Raw genomic sequence first — 18,693 nt, forward strand, 5'->3', positions numbered from 1 at the left:
CTAGTCCAGCCCCCTGCAGTGCAGGAATATGCAGCTGTCACTTACGGGGATCGAACCTGCAACATTGGCATTATCATCACCACGCTCTAACCATCTGAGCTATGTTTAGATGCTGTGGAAATGGGGTGGGGGGTTCTCTTGAAGAAACATACGCCCAAAATGCCATCTGCTCCCAGAATTCATTGTGAATACTTTGTATCTCAGCCAGTGTTTTCTTTCCACCTGCAAGTGGACTTAAGCACATTATCCCATTATCTCTTCCATGAATGTGCTGTGCTCCAACTTGCAGGCGGTTTCAGACCACCAATCTTCCAAGCTCAGTATTATTTACTTGAGAGGTGGGGAAACGTGCTTATTAAACTGATTATCCCTGACCATTGGTCGTACTGGCTGGGATTGATGGGAATTTAGTCCAACGACATCTGGAGGCCATCAGGTTCTTTCCCCCTTGTTTTACATTGAGTAGCAGTAGCTCTCCAAGGCCTCTGAAGGGAAGTTTTCTCTGAGCCCTGCCTGGTAATGCTTAGGACCTTCTCTTTGCAGAACATGTAATCTACTACTGAGCTATGACCATTCCTTTGAAAATTTGTAGTTAAAACATGCAAAGAAACTCTGAAGTTAAAATAAGAATAAGAATAATAAAAACCCATCTTAATAAGGCTTGTGCCTTTATGACACTGGAGCTTGGGAGTATTGGGGAGTTAATTAAGGTCTTTTGCAATTTCTTTACACCTTTGGCATGATTTCATATTGTTCAGCTATGGGTCGGTGTCTTTACCTTGGGGCCCTCATGTGCACATGATTTGTCCATTCATGCTTCATGGGTGACCTTTACTTGACTTTCATATTTGTTTTCAATACAAAAGAGAATAATTAAACAGAAATGCACATGAGAATGTAAAGTATGTGAAAGAATTTTGAGGGGGAAATTTGGCAATGACCATGGCGTTCTGAGAAAACAGCTTTTGAAAATGTAAATTTGCAACATGTTTTAAGGAACAGATGTTTCCCATTGCTACCATATCTCTGGCTAGCAGAATGTTTGTCCCTATGTACTGCAGTCAAATCATTTACCATTGTTAGTATAGTTTTTTTAATCCATTTTGGCTATGACTTTGAGGAAAGTTGTGCCTCTTATGTCTGTGTCTGAAAAGTCAAATTTTATGAGCCATCAACTAACAGAAACAAATGAATTCACAGCCATTCTTGCGGTAGCAGCTTATTTTAGAAAGAAAGGCACATAGGAATCTGCCTTGTACAAAGCCAGTATTGTCTACTCCGACTGGCAGTAGATTTGTAGGGTCTCTTTCATATCATCTGCTACCTGATCCTTTTAACTGGATATGTCAGGGGTTGATGAATTAAAAAAACGAAGTCAACAAATCACCAAGTCAAGATTGTATCCTTCCAAGAGTTTTTAAAAGAACTCAGATGTGAAGCTGTTGACTTTCTTACAAAAAACAGGTGTAACTTGTTTGTAAGATCAGCCTCCATACTTGAGGACTGGAAAGTGGCCAGTGTAGCACCAACTTTTAAAAAGCGATCCATGAAATTGCAGGCTGATTAGCTTAACATTGTTTTGGGGGAATGGTTGGAAAGCATTATTAAAGACAGAATTGCCATATTAGAAGAATACGTCTTGCTGTGGACCAACTTGGCTCCTGCAAGGGTTAATATTGTCTGACCAACTTTTTAGAGTCCTTTCAGAGAGTCAGTAAGCATGTGGCTAGGAGCTGACATTGTGTATTTGGACTTTCAAAGTAAACTTCCAAATCAACTTAACAGACATGGGGTAAGAGGACAGGAACTCTTTATTGCAGGTATTAATATTGCACAGCTTGAAGAGAATGGATGAATAAAAACTGACTTTTTTCGGAATGAAACATTGTCCAGACCTATTAAATATTATTCAGAACTTTACTTGAAGAACTTTCTTCAAAACAGAAAAAAGTAAATGATACATCCAAACAGTTCCATAACAATAGGCTTAGGGCAGCATAGGCTCAGCATCAGAATCAGGATCAAAATTTTGTCTCTCTGAGATTCCTGCATTACAAGGGGTTGGACTAGATGACCCTTCCAACTCTTAAGATTCTATGATTCTCGCCCCCATTACAGTCTGAGGCTGTGAGTTCCTGATGTGCTTCATTATTTACATCCTACATCCATGGAGCCTAGGAACAAAGTCTCCAGCCACCACCCTTCCAAGATGGCGAATTTGCAATTCAGTGGCCTCCCATGTGATCTAAAATTAAACACCTCCTCAGAGCTACCAGAGAACAATAACAGTTAATTAACAACCTGTCAAGGAGCTCAGAGAGCTCTTCTTGCTTCTCTTTAGATTCAGTGGAATCTTCCAGTTAAACCCTTTCAGCAATACACATAGACATTCTCCATTTCAATGTCAATTAAACAATTAGACTTATGGCTCAGTAACTGGTTTAAGAAAGGAAAGTAGAGAATATTACAGATTTCCCAATAGAAGGATGTAGAAAGTGGACTCTTCCCATGGTTCTAATTGGGACACGTGATTCTTGTTCATGAATTGCTGAATTACAACTCCAATCAGTCTCAGCAAGAATGGCCAATGCCAAGAGATTATGAGAGTTGTAGTTCAACAACATCTGGAAGGCCAAAAGTTTCCCCACATGGGCTTTACACTGAACTGAAGGTGATTGAGCAGCAAAGAGATAATGGAATCAAGGTGGGTATCTTGATGAAGATGTTGACCCAGGGTGCAGCAGCTGTGAAAAGAGGCATATTCCTTGTTAGGTGTCATTAGGAAAGGGACTGAAAATGAAATTGCCAACATACTAATGCTGCTGTACAAATATGGTTTGACTGTGCTAGGAATACTGTCTTCCGTTCTGGTTGCCACATCTAAAAAATAATGACGTTGTAGAGCTAGAAATAAAAGCGCAGTATTGCCCAGTGTAAAGAAGGCTGCTGTTTTGAAAAGTAAACAAGTGAGCAGCTAGCAAAGAGGGTTACCTGGTTTAGAAAGAGGCAAGCCTACGGCAGTGAACCATGCAAATATAAAATGCGCAGGCTCTGAAGGTGGGTAGTTCTCCTGTGGCTGCATCAGGAGTCTGTGAATGATAAAACTGCAGGATCACCCAGCCTCAAGGGAGTCTGAATCGAGAAAGCAGGCCAGATGCATCATTTGGAGGTAAGGGAACTTGATTCAGACACTTTACTAAACCTAAGAAGGTTTAGCTCTGATGAGTGCCTGGATCCAAGTCTGCCTGGGAACTCCATATAAAGCTTCTTACTTGTTTGCTTATTACATTTAAATCCCACCTTTACCTCAAGGTGGTGTACATAGTTCTCCCCATTTTATCCTCACAACAAGCCTGTGAGGTAGGTCAGCCTGAGAGTGACTGACTGGCCAAGTGAGCTTCATGACCGAGTGAGGATTTGAACCCTGGACTTAGTCTAGTACTCTAACTTCTATACCACACTGATTCTCATGAGTTCCACGACTGAAGAAAGGTGGGGTTCAAATAAAGAAACCTTTGGGCCTCATATAAGCCTTTAATTTCTCACAACATACTGGGAGTTTACAACTTAGTGTGCTTCTTATGTTGGATGCTGATTATAAACCTTTATTTTCACAGCCTGCTATACTCAGTAGTTTTATTTGATCCTGAGTTTTTGTTCAGTATTAAATGCTTAGTGGCAGTCTTTTTGCTCTGAAAAGATTGGGTTCCAGTATTTCTTTCTCAGATTCAAAATTGATTCATACTTTATTTGGTGTTATCGAACAGCAGAAAATGGCAATAGACACTTGGCTTTGTAAGTCCCCCCCCCAAAAAAAGTAAACTGTTTCAAACACAACCTGCCCAGACTCCCCCCCCCCTTTAAAAAGTGCTGTTTATTATTAGTGTGGTTGCTATTTTACTTCTAACCTAATTGTGCAATCAGTTTGTAATCTTTTATAATCTATACGTCATGGTGATTTCAGTTTGGAACCCTTTCTGTTTTCCATTACCATGGAGATGTTCTGCAGATAAATACTATCTTAATTTCAAAACTGATTGGGGCAATGAAATAGTGGTTGAAAATGGTACGTTGAGAAGGAAGGATGGATTAATCATTAAAACACTGCTTTATAACGTTACATTCCATGATCTAAGTGCATAGGTACCTTATTCTTGTATTGTACCTATATTGTCTTCAATAGTGCAACTACTCAATTAGCAATAATTTGTTTTTATTCCTATGTGCCATACAAAAATAAATGCACTAGAATTTAAAATGGTGCTTCCTCTTATTCAGAGCGGTTACTGTTGCTTATAGCCATGTAAGTTTTCTAGGCCTTTGGTGGCACTGCAGAGCTGTTGGCCACACATTTTCTTTCTGAAAGAGCTTTCCAAGCTTTTGAGTCTTTCTTTCTTTCTTTCTTTCTTTCTTTCTTTCTTTCTTTCTTTCTGCTTTTTCATCAAATTTAAGCCACATGTCCTTTTACAAAGATAATTCACAAACATTGCCTCTAATCCTGTTCTAAACACATTTTCTGGGAATCAAGAAACCAGAAGACACAAATGCAGAATAAGTGTGGTCAGAATCTAAACATATGCATACAAATGGTTTTAGACCTCTGTCTCCGTGTCAAATCTGTATTGCAAAACATTTCAGGACTTTCATTCTTATCAATCCTGAATGCCTCTTTCTTTTTCTTTGGTATTTTGTATTTCTGTGTCCAAGTCTTTTTGGTGAAAGGACTGCATTGTAACAAGCAGGAAGTTTGAGGGGTTTTAAAGGTGAGAGAGGCACCAGGGAAACCTTGCATTGCATCCTCAGGGGGTAGCATTCCCTTGCTCTAGTTGGGCCAGTAAAGACCTAAAGGGCTGGGGCAAGTTTTTTTTTTGGGGGGGAGGGGGTTGGGGCTTTTGCTATTGACTGCCAGGTCCCAAAGTGCAAACTTGGTTGGTGCAAATTTCAGTTATAAATTTGTTCTAACTTGCCAGCCCTAAGTTAAGGCAGCCAAATCTTAGTATTGTAATCAACGCACATCAGCAGGGCAGTTTGTATAAGCAAACTTTTCCAAAGGGGAAAAATGAAGCAACTTGCTCCACCTTCGCATTTCCTCTGTCAGTCATTCTGAGAGATCCTCTGAATAACAACACACAGGCTTTTCTGTGATTTCTCACACCACAAGGGATTCTGTGTTGCAGCTGTGTTTGCAGCTGTGCCAAGCCTCAGACTTGAGTTCCAGGTTTTATTTTGCATCTGGAGGAGCTGGTGTTAGTAAGTCTCTTCTCTTCTTTGTCATTCATTTACTAACTCCAAAACGTGATGCAGACCATCTGATTATAATGGTCCAATGTAATTTTTATATTGTATGTAAGATATACAATGTATATTGTGTATATGGTTCTACATCACAGTGTATTACAGTGGTACCTCTGGATGCGAACGGGATCCGTTCTGGAGCCCTGTTTGCATCCTGAAGTGAACGCAACCTGCATCAGCGCATGCACATGACATCATTTTGACCGTCTGTGCATGCATGAGCGGTGAAACCCAGAAGTACAGTGGTGCCTCGCAAGACGAAAAGAATCCGTTCCGCGAGTCTCTTCGTCTTGCGGTTTTTTCGTCTTGCGAAGCAAGCCCATTAGCGGTTTAGCGGATTAGCGCTATTAGCAGATTAGCGGGCTTAGCGGATCAGCTGATAAGCGGCTTAGCGGATCAGCTGATAAGCGGCTTAGTGGCTTAACGGATCAGCTGTTAAGCGGCTTAGCGGCTTGGGAAAAAGGGGGGGGGAGGAAAAAAACCCCGCAGGAACTCGCAAGACATTTTCGTCTTGTGAAGCAAGCCCATAGGAAATTCATTTTGCGAAGCACCTCCAAAACGGAAAACCCTTTCGTCTAGCGGGTTTTCCGTCTTGCGAGGCATTTGTCTTGCGGGGCACCACTGTAACATGCTCCGTTACTTCCGGGTTGCCGCGGAGTGCAACTCGAAAATACTCATCCCGAAGCTACTTCAACCCAAGGTATGACTGTATTGTTATTGTTATGTAGGGTGGGGGGGTCACTTAATGTACCCCTTGGGTAGAAACCCTGCAGGAGGGGCTTCCTTTGCTGTGTTTGCTCCACATCACTCGTTACTTGCAAGACAGCTGCTTACCATGTTTGCTCAGCATTAATTTAAAATGAATTGTTGTATTATGTAGATTTAAAGGTCACTCCCCCCCTGTTATTACCCACCTCTGCTTCTGATCTCAAATCATTTTAAACATCTTTCAGATACCCTGCTGTACAAAATTAGTTTTAACTGGTTTGGAACACAAAATGAAATATTTATCGTATCTTTTGAAGTAATTCCTTTAAACCACGTTGGAAGTAATGTGCAAATCATTGTTCCTTTTGCTTAATGAACAATCTGTAGGTTGAAGAAGAAGAGGAGGAGATATGAAATCTCAAACTTCACAGCAATTACCACCGCTTGATTTTACTGGCCATTTGGGAGGGGAAAGTCTCTCTCAGGTGTAAACTGTTTAAAAATAGGATTAGGCAGCTCTGGGGTGTTAGTCAAGTGAAGAAGAGGGAACAGCTGCTTATTCCTGTTCTTTACATATCCCATGTGCATAGCTGTCCTATCTTCAAGGTGGCTTTCAATCTCAGAGTGATAAGCACCGAGTGGTCTCTATGTCCCTTTAGCTAAGTTTACCTATGGCAGAAATAATCATCTTGAAAGTGATGTACATTTTTGGGAACTTGCAGGGGGGGGTGGGAGGAGAAACAACTGTCACATTTGATGCTTTCAAAACCAAACTCTACTAATAAATAATAATTGTACTCTTTCATATTCAGTTCATAAGCACGTCTAGTACAGCAAGCCCTCAACTTACATGGGGGTTATGATCCAAGGATTGTGCTTAAACTCAAAACACATTGGATTCAATAGCAGGTGTGATTGTCAAAGTCTTTTTTCCTGGACGCCCGCTCCCTATTCTGCCCCCTTTTTATTTGATTTTTAAAAATTTTGTTGTTCTTGCCAAGTGTGCAAGTTATATGTGCATAAGTTACAGGCTTACTGTATTAGACATTGGCATGGATTTGCAGCAGCATATTAACAATAACATATGGAACCTTGAACCCAAATTTGCAGTATATCTGTTCTTTTTTTTAATGGCACTTAAGTATGATTACATTCTAGGGATATTTATCCAGTTTTATTTTAAAAGGAATAAAACAGGGTGGAATGTAAGTGGCTCCCCTATGCTCATGGTAGCAGAGGCACCTGCTAATGGAAGATGAGGGAAGGTGATTTTTAATTTCTCCCTCTTCCTTGCAGCTTCCACCAAAATAACAGATTCAAAGAGTTGGAGGGCCCTGTAGAACAGGCTGGAAGGTGGCATAGCAGGTGACAAGGAGAAAGGCAAATTTAGCAAAAAATGCCTTCCCTCTTGTCTTAGTTTTGTCTCTTGGTTTTAAACGCAGTGTAAGGTCTCTATGGGAGTATATTGTATTTAATTATGGGATATCAGAGTTTTTAGGGGGCTAACCAGGCTGGGATAGCTGAGATAGCAGGCTTGTTGGTTTTTGAATGTCTGATGCAGATTTTTTCAATTTCATTGTTCTATATGGGACAATGACAATAAAGATTATCGTATTGATGCCTCTGATGGATTGCAGTCCCTTCCGTGAGATAGTGCACCAGTTGAATTCCACCCATTCATTTTTAAAAAATCTACACATGAACTACATTATGAATGAACATGAATCTACATTATGAACTGAAGGAAAGTAGCCGCTAGTGCCTTTTCACAAATAGTTAACAAGAGTTAGTGCAGAAGTAGATATGGTGCTATATGTCAGTTCTATCACCATTCTCATGCTTCTGAACATGGAAACAATTGCACAACTTTTGCATATTATTTTGTCATTTATCCAGCTAAGATTAACTGAATTAATTGTAATTTAGTGCATCTTAAGGTTTTCTCTTCTTGTTCCCACATCACCTATTTTTTTCTGCTGCACAGGGTTTAAAGCAGTGTTTTCTAAACCTGCGTCCCCAGCTGTTTTGGCTTACAATTACCATCATCCCAGACCCAAGTTTGGGAAACCATGCTTTAGAGCAAGCAGAACACCACCTTTGGACTAGTTTTGCCTTTCTCATACAAACCTCTAGTTGCAAGTGTAAAATAACCTTTTATGATCAAGGGCTGAAGATGCGCTTTGGATCTAACCCCAAATCCTATATATATATATATATACCGTATTTTTCGCCCTATAGGGCGCACCGGCCCATAGGACGCACCTATTTTTTTTGGGGGGGGGAATAAAGAATTTTTTTTTATTCCCCCCCCCCAAGCCCCAAAGAGCAAGGCTTGCGGACATCTGCGCAAAGCACGGGGTGCGCTCCGGAGTGCGCCCTGTGCTTTGGGCTGCAGGCTGCTGCCCGCAAGTCTTGCGAGCCTGCGGGAACTCCCGCCGGGCGTGCAAGGCTTGCGGATAGCTTCCTGAAGCCTGGAGAGCGAGAGGGGTCGGTGCGCACCGACGCCTCTCGCTCTCCAGGCTTTAGCGAAAGCCTGCATTTGCCCCATAGGACGCACACACATTTCCCCTTCATTTTTCGAGGGGAAAAAGTGCATCCTATAGGGCGAAAAATACGGTATATATATAGTATTAATCCAATCGTTTATATATAAGAAAAACATGGATTTTTATCCACTGTCTGGTTAGGCAGAAGTGGTCCTATTAAGTAAAAACTTGGAGTTGTTGACAGCATTGAGCATGTTAGCAAGGCATTTTACTAGCAGAAGTTTTGCAATATTAAATCTGCTTGCCTTGTCTTGCCAAGGGACGTGTTACAGCTGGTGGGGTGGAGGGATGTTTGTGGGGTCAGCCAAATGCAGTGACAAAAATCCAAGCGCAGTGATGCACTTGAGAGTGGTGTCAGCTGCCTTTTTCGGCAGACAAGCAACAGGACCACCTCAGCAGCAGCCGACATAAAAAGTGCCATTTAGGGTCTTTATAGCTCTGCCGGGTGAGAATATTTAGAGTTGGAATATTATATTTAAATCCTGAAACATCAGTACTTTTAAGGCTTTTAAGTATAAGAAAAAAACTCTCTTAGGCATTGTTGTGGAGACTAGACAGGGTCTTGGGAATTTCTGTTTTGACGTCCCGCGTGCGAGGAGGGCTGCTAGAGGTGTTCATTGTGCAGTTATGTTTTTGTGTAATGTCTTGGTCACTTAAACCTCCAATTGGCATAGTAGGAAAACCAGTAGTCCTTAGAAATACATTTAATGGGCTTGAAAATCCTGAAAATGCAAGAATATAGTACAAAACAGAGGTGCAAGTGGAATCACAGAACTATAGAGTTGGACAGGATCCCAAGAGTAATCTAGTCTAACCCCCTGCATTGCAGGAATCACAGCTAAATGCTTGACAGATGGCCAAGGATTTAACTGAAAGTGTCTAACTCTAAGCTGACCGCACTATTCTCATTGATAAGAAGCCTCCTTTTTTTTTTTTTTTGTCAAGTCATTCTTGTCAGAATATTTATCGCTGGTTATTTGGGCGAAGAGGAGCTTGCATACTTGCTGTATTTCTTGCAGAATTTCTACAACTCCCAGAAAGCAAAGCAGCAAAGCTCATCCTGATGGCAAATGTTTGTCTTGCAAAACATTTTGCTCTTTTCATTCTTAATAGTAATAATAATAATAATAATAATAATTTGTGGATTGGGTGTTCAGTGGCTTAGTTTTAAAAGCTTGCAATTGTTACTTGTTAATGGGTATAATGGAGTTCACAGAGGCATAGCATTGCACCATTAGTGCTTCCTATAGAGAAAATAGTCTTGCTATTAGGTCATTTGGTGCTGAAAGTTTGTGCCTCATTTTAAGTTTTGCTTTGACTGAAGAACGGTGCTGTGGACCAAATAAAATTGGTTGAAAATATCAACCAGGTGAAATGGAAATTAAAAATTAAAAAATAGTCCAGTAGCACCTTAGAGACGAACTAAGTTTGTTCTGGGTATAAGCTTTCGTGTGCATGCACACTTCTTCAGATACGGGTTTGCGTACGGAATTACCGTTTCAAGCAGTCATACAAGCCTCTCACAAATTAAGACATTATGTAGTAAGCTAAGAACTCAGTTATAAACTTCATTAGCTCTTCTCGGATGCGTTTCATTTACCAGGATTACTGTGATTCCCCATAAACATCTGCCAAGACACTGAATTGCATAAATTCTTAAACTCTGTGGACAGTTTCAGAGCGGACTTTTTAGCATGACCAATGGAGACTGAACTTCTTGACTGCTCACCTCACAGTTCTTTGCCAAAAACTGTGGATTTGTGAGATGGTTTTTTTAAAAAAAAAACATTCGAGAATCACATCAACATGGAGTCTATTTAATTGGGGGGGGGGGGAGTAGTGACTAGTACTAAAAATCTCCCCCAGAGATTTTTGGATCTGTATCTATGTTTTTATCTTGCTGTTTTATTGGTTTTAGGATGCATCTTGTTTTCAGTGACGCTGGTTGTTTTTCTATTGTATACTGCTTAGAGATTTTGAAAATATTAAGTGGTATATAAATGCTTTAAAATATATAAATAAATGTTGGCTGCTCTCGAGAAAGTGAGCACTCCAGTGCCACATTGAATGCATGTGGGTGCAACACTCAACCACAGTTGATTTATCTTATTAATTATAATAATACTGAAGGTGAGGGAGAATTGAGGAAAATAGTGCCCTGGGGTGAAGCGTAATCAAGAAGGGAGAGGGTGACTTTAGCCACTCTTGGCAGAACTGAGTAGGCTGTTTTTAGGATCTTGTGTTTGGTAGCAATTTTTGATGGCCGGTCAACACCATTGGGCCCTGGTTCAGTTAACCCAATGCACTAGCTCAAGTGCTTGTCCTGATGGAACCATCAGAAGAGCACAATGTTGAAATCCTTCCTTTGTCTTGCTGAGAGACGTTGCTACAGCCAGTCATAAAAATCTGCTGCTTAAAAATATCAAGTACGCTCTACCTAGGCTTGCTGTTTAAAATATTATTTTTTTGTAAGAGAAGTATAATTGGAAATAAGATTTCAAAAAAGTTGGTAATGATAGATTCCTCAGGCTTCCCAACTTAATTGAAAATTGGGTACTATCACTTTCTGACATGTGAGAAGCTGAAAATTGTTCAAATCCCAGGATTCTTTTTATAGAATGTTAAAACTTTCATGAAGTATTAGATAGCAAAGACAGTTATGTGTTCTTCGTGTATTTGATTAACTTTGAATCACCTAGCATTTTTTAAATATAGAAGATATTTATTGAGAGTTGAAACAATTCTAGGAAATGATATGTATGGGAGAGATAATGCTTTGATCGATAGAAGGTATCTGACAGAAAAGAACTTTTATTAGTGGTGTAAAAAAAGGCATCTTTTTCATAGCTATCATATAGATGGGGCTGGGATGTCTTAAATAATCTGTTTTTAAGTGATGAATGTGATATTTAATCTAGGTTTCTGCAGTTGAGGTCAAAATTACATCTACTGTATCTGCTGACAAGGCAAAATACGCAATTGTATTTCCAATATAGGACACAGATTTATAATTTTTTTAGAGAGGTGTTTGTGTGTGAGAGAAAACACACACACAATATATATATATATATATATATATATATATATATATATATACACACACACACACACACACACACACACACACACATGATTAGAAGTATATAGTGGATAGATAATTAAATATTTTTAAAAGCTAGTTTTTAAAAGTAGCTGGTTATTTGAACCAGCCTTTCATTTTAAAAAAACCAAAACCCTAGCAGTTAATAAATTGCCTCCTAAACTGTATCCTTGCTCCCGTTGTCAAAAATCATGGCTCATTTATCTTATCTACCTGCTTCAGGTCTTCACTTCAGGATACAGGTTGTTAACGCTTGCCATTTCGGTTTTAAAAGAATCCATGTGAAAATTTCCAGCTCTACTCCAATTAATTTTGCAGTCTTAGTCATGCCTGAGATAATCAGGTGGAAGTGGTTTTTTTAAGAAAACCTTTATCTCATGAATAGAAGAACATAGGAAGAGCCTGCTGAAGCAGTCAAACATCCTGTTCTCACAGTGAACAAACAGATACCTGTGGGAAGAAGCCCTCAAGCAGAACATGGACGCAACAGCACTCTGCCCACCTGCCATTCCCAGCATCTGGTCTTCATAGGCATACTGCCTCTGACAGTGGAGGTGGAACATAGCTGTTGTGTCTAGTAGCCTTTCATGGCTTTGCTCTTCATTAATTTGTCTAATCCTCTATTAAAGTTGGCGGCCATCGCTGCCTCTGGTGGGAGCAAGTTCCAACCAAACACTGTGTGAAGAAGAAGAAGAAGAGTTTGGATTTGATATCCCGCCTTTCACTCCCTTTAAGGAGTCTCAAAGCGGCTAACATTCTCCTTTCCCTTCCTCCCCCACAACAAACACTCTGTGAGGTGAGTGGGGCTGAGAGACTTCAAAGAAGCGTGACTAGCCCAAGGTCACCCAGCAGCTGCATGTGGAAGAGCGGAGACGCGAACCCGGTTCCCCAGATTACGAGACTACCGCTCTTAACCACTACACCACACTGGCTCTACCTGTCCTACCTGTCTGAAATCTTCCCGCATCTTAGCTGGATGTCACATGTTCTGGTGAGCAGGAGAAAACTTTTCTCCAAGCCATGCATAATTTTACAAATTTACAAGATTTACCTCTTGGCTCATCTTTTCTCTAAACTAAAAAAAAGTCCCAAATGCTTTAACCTTTCTCGTAGGCTCCATACCCTTGATCATTTTGGTTGCTCTTTTCCGGACCTTTTCTAACTCTACAATATATTTTTGAGGCAAGGTGACCAGAATCATACTATTCCAAATGCGGTCACACCACATATTTTTATAAAGGCATTATGATATCAGCAGTTTTATTTTCAATTCCTTTCTTAATGGTCCCTGGTATAGAATATGCCTTTTTCACAGCTGCCATACGCTGGGTCAATAACTCTACTGACCTATCCCCAAGGTCATATTCCTGGTGTGTCACCACCAGTTCAGACTCTGTGAGCATTAAACTGAAAATAAGATTCTTTTTTGCCCCAACATGCATTGCTTAACACTTGTTTACATTCAATTGTATTTGCCATTTGAACACCCATTTAATCAATTTGGAGGAGTTTCTTCGCAATCTTTTTGTTTTAATGACCCTGAACAATTTTGTTTCATTAGCAAACTTTGCCACCACACACCTTACTCCGGGTCATTTATGAACAAGTTAATCCAGATTCTCATAAATTACAAGCTGTCTCTATGTGTCAGCAGGGCTATTAGACAGATTTATCTATATAGGTTGCTGCCAGCCAAGGTCAGAGGCAAAGCCCTAAGAAACTTCATTCTGAAGGGAGAAGAGAGAGGGCAGCAAAAAGGTATTTTTATCTCAAACCCATTTTTGCTTGACTTTCTGTTGAAAGAGGGAACCGCAGTGTGTCTTGGATGTGACCATTGTTTCTAAAAACATGTCCTTGAAGAATAAATGTTCGTTCTTCTTTCTTTTGGAAAGGACCTGGAGTTTGTAGCACCTAAATTACTATTATCTGTTATTGGTGTTATTCCCAGTTTTATGGCGGTGAATTCTACACATGTCAAAAACTTCCAAGGCTTAAAAAGTTGTTAACTTCCAGGATAAACAAATTCCAAACTAGATTTCTCCCTAGCCTCGTTCAGGCATTATCCTGAACACATGAAGGGTTAAATCAGGGACAGGCAGAGACATACATCAAGACTGAGATTTGGTGACATACCCAGAGTCTGTTAGTGAGCTTCGTGAGGTGGGTGTCTCCTGCCCAAACCCATGAGTAACTCAGTTTGGATGTTGTTTGGGGACTAATCCAGCCTATGTATGCAGCAGAGTGAAAGCACATCTGTCCTTGCTGCAAATCTGGCACATCAGTCCCATCTTTGCTGACCTCTCTCATGCACATCTTAAGCCACAGTTGCCCAGTTACCTTCGGATATTTTACAGGGAATGACTCTGATTTGGGCTTATGATTTTACAAACGTAGGCAGACTTTTGATGCAGCAAGGAGGACCGGTAAACCTTTTCCCTTCACAATGAGTGAATCAACCCAAAGATATAAGCTGAACGAACGACTGCATCACTCTGGCTTTCCAGGCATTAGTCAGCTGGAACCGATTCTAGTTACAAACATATTCTCAAGAGGCACAGCCATAAAAAAGCATGCTGTTTATTGAATGCATCCAGGCATGCTGCACTGAATGGCACAGGTGGTTGGATGACACAGCTTTTTGCCATTTTTATTTCTGAAATTGGAGTTGGGGTTGGATTTGTAGCGCTCCCATCCTAAATGGCAACAAAACGTGAGAGTTGGGTGTGCACAATGATATTATAAAACAAGTCCGGAGGGCATGTATCCCAGACTAGAATTCCTTTCCAGCCCCATGTAATGGAAACAAAGGGGGAGTATATGACAGTAACTGTATGTAATGAATTCCTTAATCTCATTCCATAAGTCACTCCAGATTGGTCAGTACCTTTCCAACCTGGATGGGCAGATAGAAAGTTAATTTACTCTCTTTATCAAACCTTTGTAAACTTGAAGTTTTACCTATTCACCTTAATGCATAAATTTGGAAGGATCTTAGTTTATACCGACCCAGACCAATATGCTTTCTAGTCCCATCTTGTCAGCAGGACGGTCTCTCAGTTGTCCTCTAGCTGAATAGCTTGCATAATACACCTGAATAAGGCACCTGAAAGTATTTGCAGTTACCCATCCGATGGGGCCATCCAGTTCCATCACTTTTAACTGAACTTTTAAAGCAACCCACATTTTTCATTTCTGCTTCAATTGGTCTGCCAGAGATACATGAAGACCTTAAGTAACCTATTTGTGTGGAGCTGAGATAGGAACAGCTATTATCTCCTGCCCTTCGTTTTATGTATGCTCCCTTGTGATGGGAGTTTGAGGACATGGCAAATTAAGCATTCTTTCAAGAATGCAATAGCTTCCTCTGTTGCTTAACCAGCTCCAGATTAACTTTTGAATTTATTGGACAGTACCAATCCAATTCGTTTCCCCTCTGTTCCATGAGTGAGTTGTCACTGTAAATATGCAGCTTATTTATTTGAACATAATTCTAGTCTTAGCTACTATGATTTGTTGTGCTACACTGAAACATGGGCGCTTAACTTAAACATATGCATTGCTTTTTACATACAGAAAATCAAGCAGTCAATAACAGATGCTAACAGTTTGAGGAGCACATTGTTAAAAATATAAAGGCCAACGACATACAATGCATTAATAGGCCTGTGAACCTGTTGGAGCTTTGAATGATAAGGGAGTCTAAAGACGTTCCAAAGGAAGAGTATGGAACTGAATTGATTATTTGCATCTGTATTCACAGCGGAAAATGTTGGCCAGATCCCTGTGCCTGAACTAACTTGTGCAGTAAGGGAGTCTGAGAAACTGAGACGAATAGTGGCGACAAGTTCTAGGCCTACTAGACAATTAAACTGACAAATTGCTCGGTCTGAAAGGCATCCACCCAAGGGTTCTTAAAGAAGACATATGAGAAATTGCTGGTCTTCTATCAAAAATATGCAACTTATTCCTAATATCAGTCTCCACACCTGAGGACTCAAAAGTTTAACATCAGTTTTTAAAAGTGATACTTTTTTCTCTCTGGCCATTGTTGTGGATTCTGTCACAGTGGCCTGCTGTGTCAGAGCAGGAAGAGTTTGGAACAGAAGAGGCAACTTAGCTCTTTCTTCTGCTTGGATAGTTAGAATAAAAAGTATATTGCTGCAGGCAGAATGTCCTGAGAAAGGCACAGTCCATGTCTGCACCTGTGTATGATAAATGATAAATTAGAGTTTTCATGCAGTTTTAGATATTCTATTGCAAATGTCCATATGAATATGTTGCCAGTTTGTAGGATTTTCTGGAACATATTACATATTCTCAAAAGCTTTGTAAATTTTAGCTGTGTTTATTTTTAAAGGCAAATTAATTATTAGCTATGCACGCCAAAGAAAAAGGGGAGTGGAGCGTTTCATTCTGAGTGCTTGGAAGCTTTTGCCTACCATTTTAGGTTTCTGAAGCTCAGTTTACAAGCCCTCCCAGCTTTATATGAATGCTTTAGATGGATGCGATTCAAATTTGGAAATCGTGGATGCTGCCAAGGATCTTTGCATACCTCTTGCTCCACATGGAAACTAGATTTCCCCCCTTATGAGTTGCATTGCAACAGTTCTAGATTTGATATCACATTAATTCCTAAATGAGGAGTTGCTCATTTCTCCTCTTTAGTGTTTGAAATTATTACTAATTTTAATTTTAAATCTTTGCATCGACTAACTGTGGTATGCTTACATATTTCCACTAGGTTATACAAATGATGCAGGGGAGACATGCTGAGCAAAAAACCTTTTAGGGTATTGTATGTAGATGTCTCCTTTTCACCTTCACATGGTTTGGTTTGGGGTTGTGTGGGTTTTTTTGTTTTTTTTACACTTTTACTAAGCCTTTGTAATGGTATAAATGTTAATACAACAATCTGTGGCTATTTTAGTTCAGTGTGCATGTATGAAGTGAATCCATACTTTTCTTAAGGGATCTACAATTTTTGGCTGCCCTTGCCAAAAGTTGCACTCACCAGCACCTCCACCCAACCAACAGCCAAGGAAGCCCCTAGGATAAATTCCCATGTGACACTGGGCCAAAAGCTTCAACTGTTGGAATTACGAAACATAGTTTGTTATTACTGCTCTGAATGTTGGATAGTTTTTTCACTTGTGCATCATCCCACAATCTCTGAATGACTTCTGTCAGATTGAACCAATCTTCCGTTTCTAACCAGGTGTTCATTTTCTGCATTGTAAGAAACCATGCCTTCTGACTAAGAAACCATGCCTGGCTAACCTTGCCTATTGAACAGCAGTTGGGTATTGGATCCAAATATAGAGCTAGGAGAGACTCTTTATCGGTTCTGAAGCTACCTCTTTTGGGCAAGCTGACTATGTGTCGTCCCAGGACCTATTAAACTCTAGGTCTCCTAGGAGAAGGCATCTTCTGGAATGTTCACTCCATTGTGGATTGTTCAGTTGCTGAACAGTCCTCATTTGAATGCATCTGCATTGGCAGCTGTGAATATATGAACCCAAAAATTTCAAGTTTATTAGAAGAGATCAGAGATCCCACTCCCCAATACATTTGGGTGACTAATGGGAAAGGAAGGGTGGAGGTGGAATTTATTCATGCCCTGCACTTTCGCCAAGGAACTCAAAGCAGCATACATGGTTTCCATCTCTCCTCGCAACATGTGCTCCATGTTATCCTCAAACCAATCCTGTACCGTAGGTTATGCTTGAAAATAGTTGTTGGCCCAAGGTCACCCAGTGAGTTTCATGGCTGAACATGGATTTGTACTCTGATCTTCCCAGTCCTTGTCCAACACTCTGTAACTCAATGGCTTGTATGCAGAGTACAAATAGATCTGCAAATCTGGAAGAAACTGAAAGTGCCTTAGGACAGTAGCTCGATTTGTGATCATTTTGTTGATACTGGATCCACATTCTGATATAATCATTGTTTTCATCTTTCTTTCTGTTTGTAGCATGGCTTCTTTGCCTACTCAGTTGGAATATCTGAAAAGTACTACACTGCTCGTTAAGGTTAAATTTTGTTTTACTTTTCAGCTCAAGTTCAGACATCATAAGGGATTTGGAGATTGCTGGGAGATGTTCCGATTCATCAAAGAAGTAAGTGTGGTGTAAAATAATTGTTTTCTGTGTCTTAAAAGTTGTCACCTATTCTTTTCTTCGTCACTCAGCTAACTGGAAACTTGACCAGTGGACTTGAAAATGAGCCAAATATTTTGGCATTCAATCCAGAAAAACACCTGTGGAAGGTGTCCGTCCTGCCATGTGCCCTCCCCCAAAGTCCCTCCCCCCCTTGGCTGCCCTCCCCCAGAGCCCCACCAAGGTCTCTCTGAAGGATGGGGGAGAATTCCTGAATAGGGTGGACTGAAGCATGGAGAACTGCATGGGGAAAGGTGAACAAAAAAAAATAGAGCCCTTTGAGAGGTCCTGTCATCCCATTCAAGATGGTCTCCCAGCTCTCAGGATTGACTTTTCAAGGGAATGTCATGCCAGGGGTGTGAGTGGGAGAGCCACCTTTTGCTGAATGTCTTCTACCATGACTTGTCTCAGTTCCATCCTATTTGTGTCTCTCAGCACCCCGGTTTGCTGTCAAATTCTTTCTCTGAAGCAATATTTGATTTATTTATTTCATAAAAATTATACGCCGCTTGAGTGTTAAAAAAAGCAAAACCTCAAAGCAGTTTACAAAAGATAAAACAGTAAAATCAAGAGAGAAAAAACCACAACCCTACTTTTAAACATACAGAAGTTAAAATATTAAAACATATTTAAATTAACCTCAACTTCCCAAACGTCTGGGTAGGCTTGTTTTTATCAGGCACCAAAAAAAGGTACACTGAAGGTGCCTGCTTGATCTCACTAGGCAGGCAGTTCCAAAGTGTAGGCGCCACCACTCTAAATGATTGAGTATGGAATGGGTATTACGGGATACCTGTAGTTGTGCCAATTCCACCGATTGAAGCAGTTGAGTGGGCACATGCAGGGTAAGGTGATCTCATAGGTAAACTGCTCCCAAGTTATTAAGGGC

At 40.4% G+C, this 18,693-nt stretch overlaps 1 protein-coding gene across 2 annotated transcripts in view; it reads left to right on the top strand.

The window, feature by feature from the left end:
• The window catches only part of RAD18 (RAD18 E3 ubiquitin protein ligase), a 114,448-nt gene that overhangs the window by 67,767 nt on the left and 27,988 nt on the right, over positions 1-18,693 (top strand). The window contains exon 12 of one of the 2 annotated variants that reach the window (XM_080995816.1): positions 17,703-17,765. The exons of the other annotated variant lie outside the window; for it this stretch is intronic. Coding sequence (XP_080851942.1) covers positions 17,703-17,765 — 63 coding nt within the window. The remainder of the gene's footprint in view (positions 1-17,702; positions 17,766-18,693) is intronic. 2 annotated transcript variants of the gene reach the window in all.

Source organism: Podarcis pityusensis (assembly GCF_964106645.2).
Source record: "Podarcis pityusensis genome assembly, chromosome: 2".
In the NCBI taxonomy this organism is placed as follows: Eukaryota; Metazoa; Chordata; class Lepidosauria; order Squamata; family Lacertidae; genus Podarcis; species Podarcis pityusensis.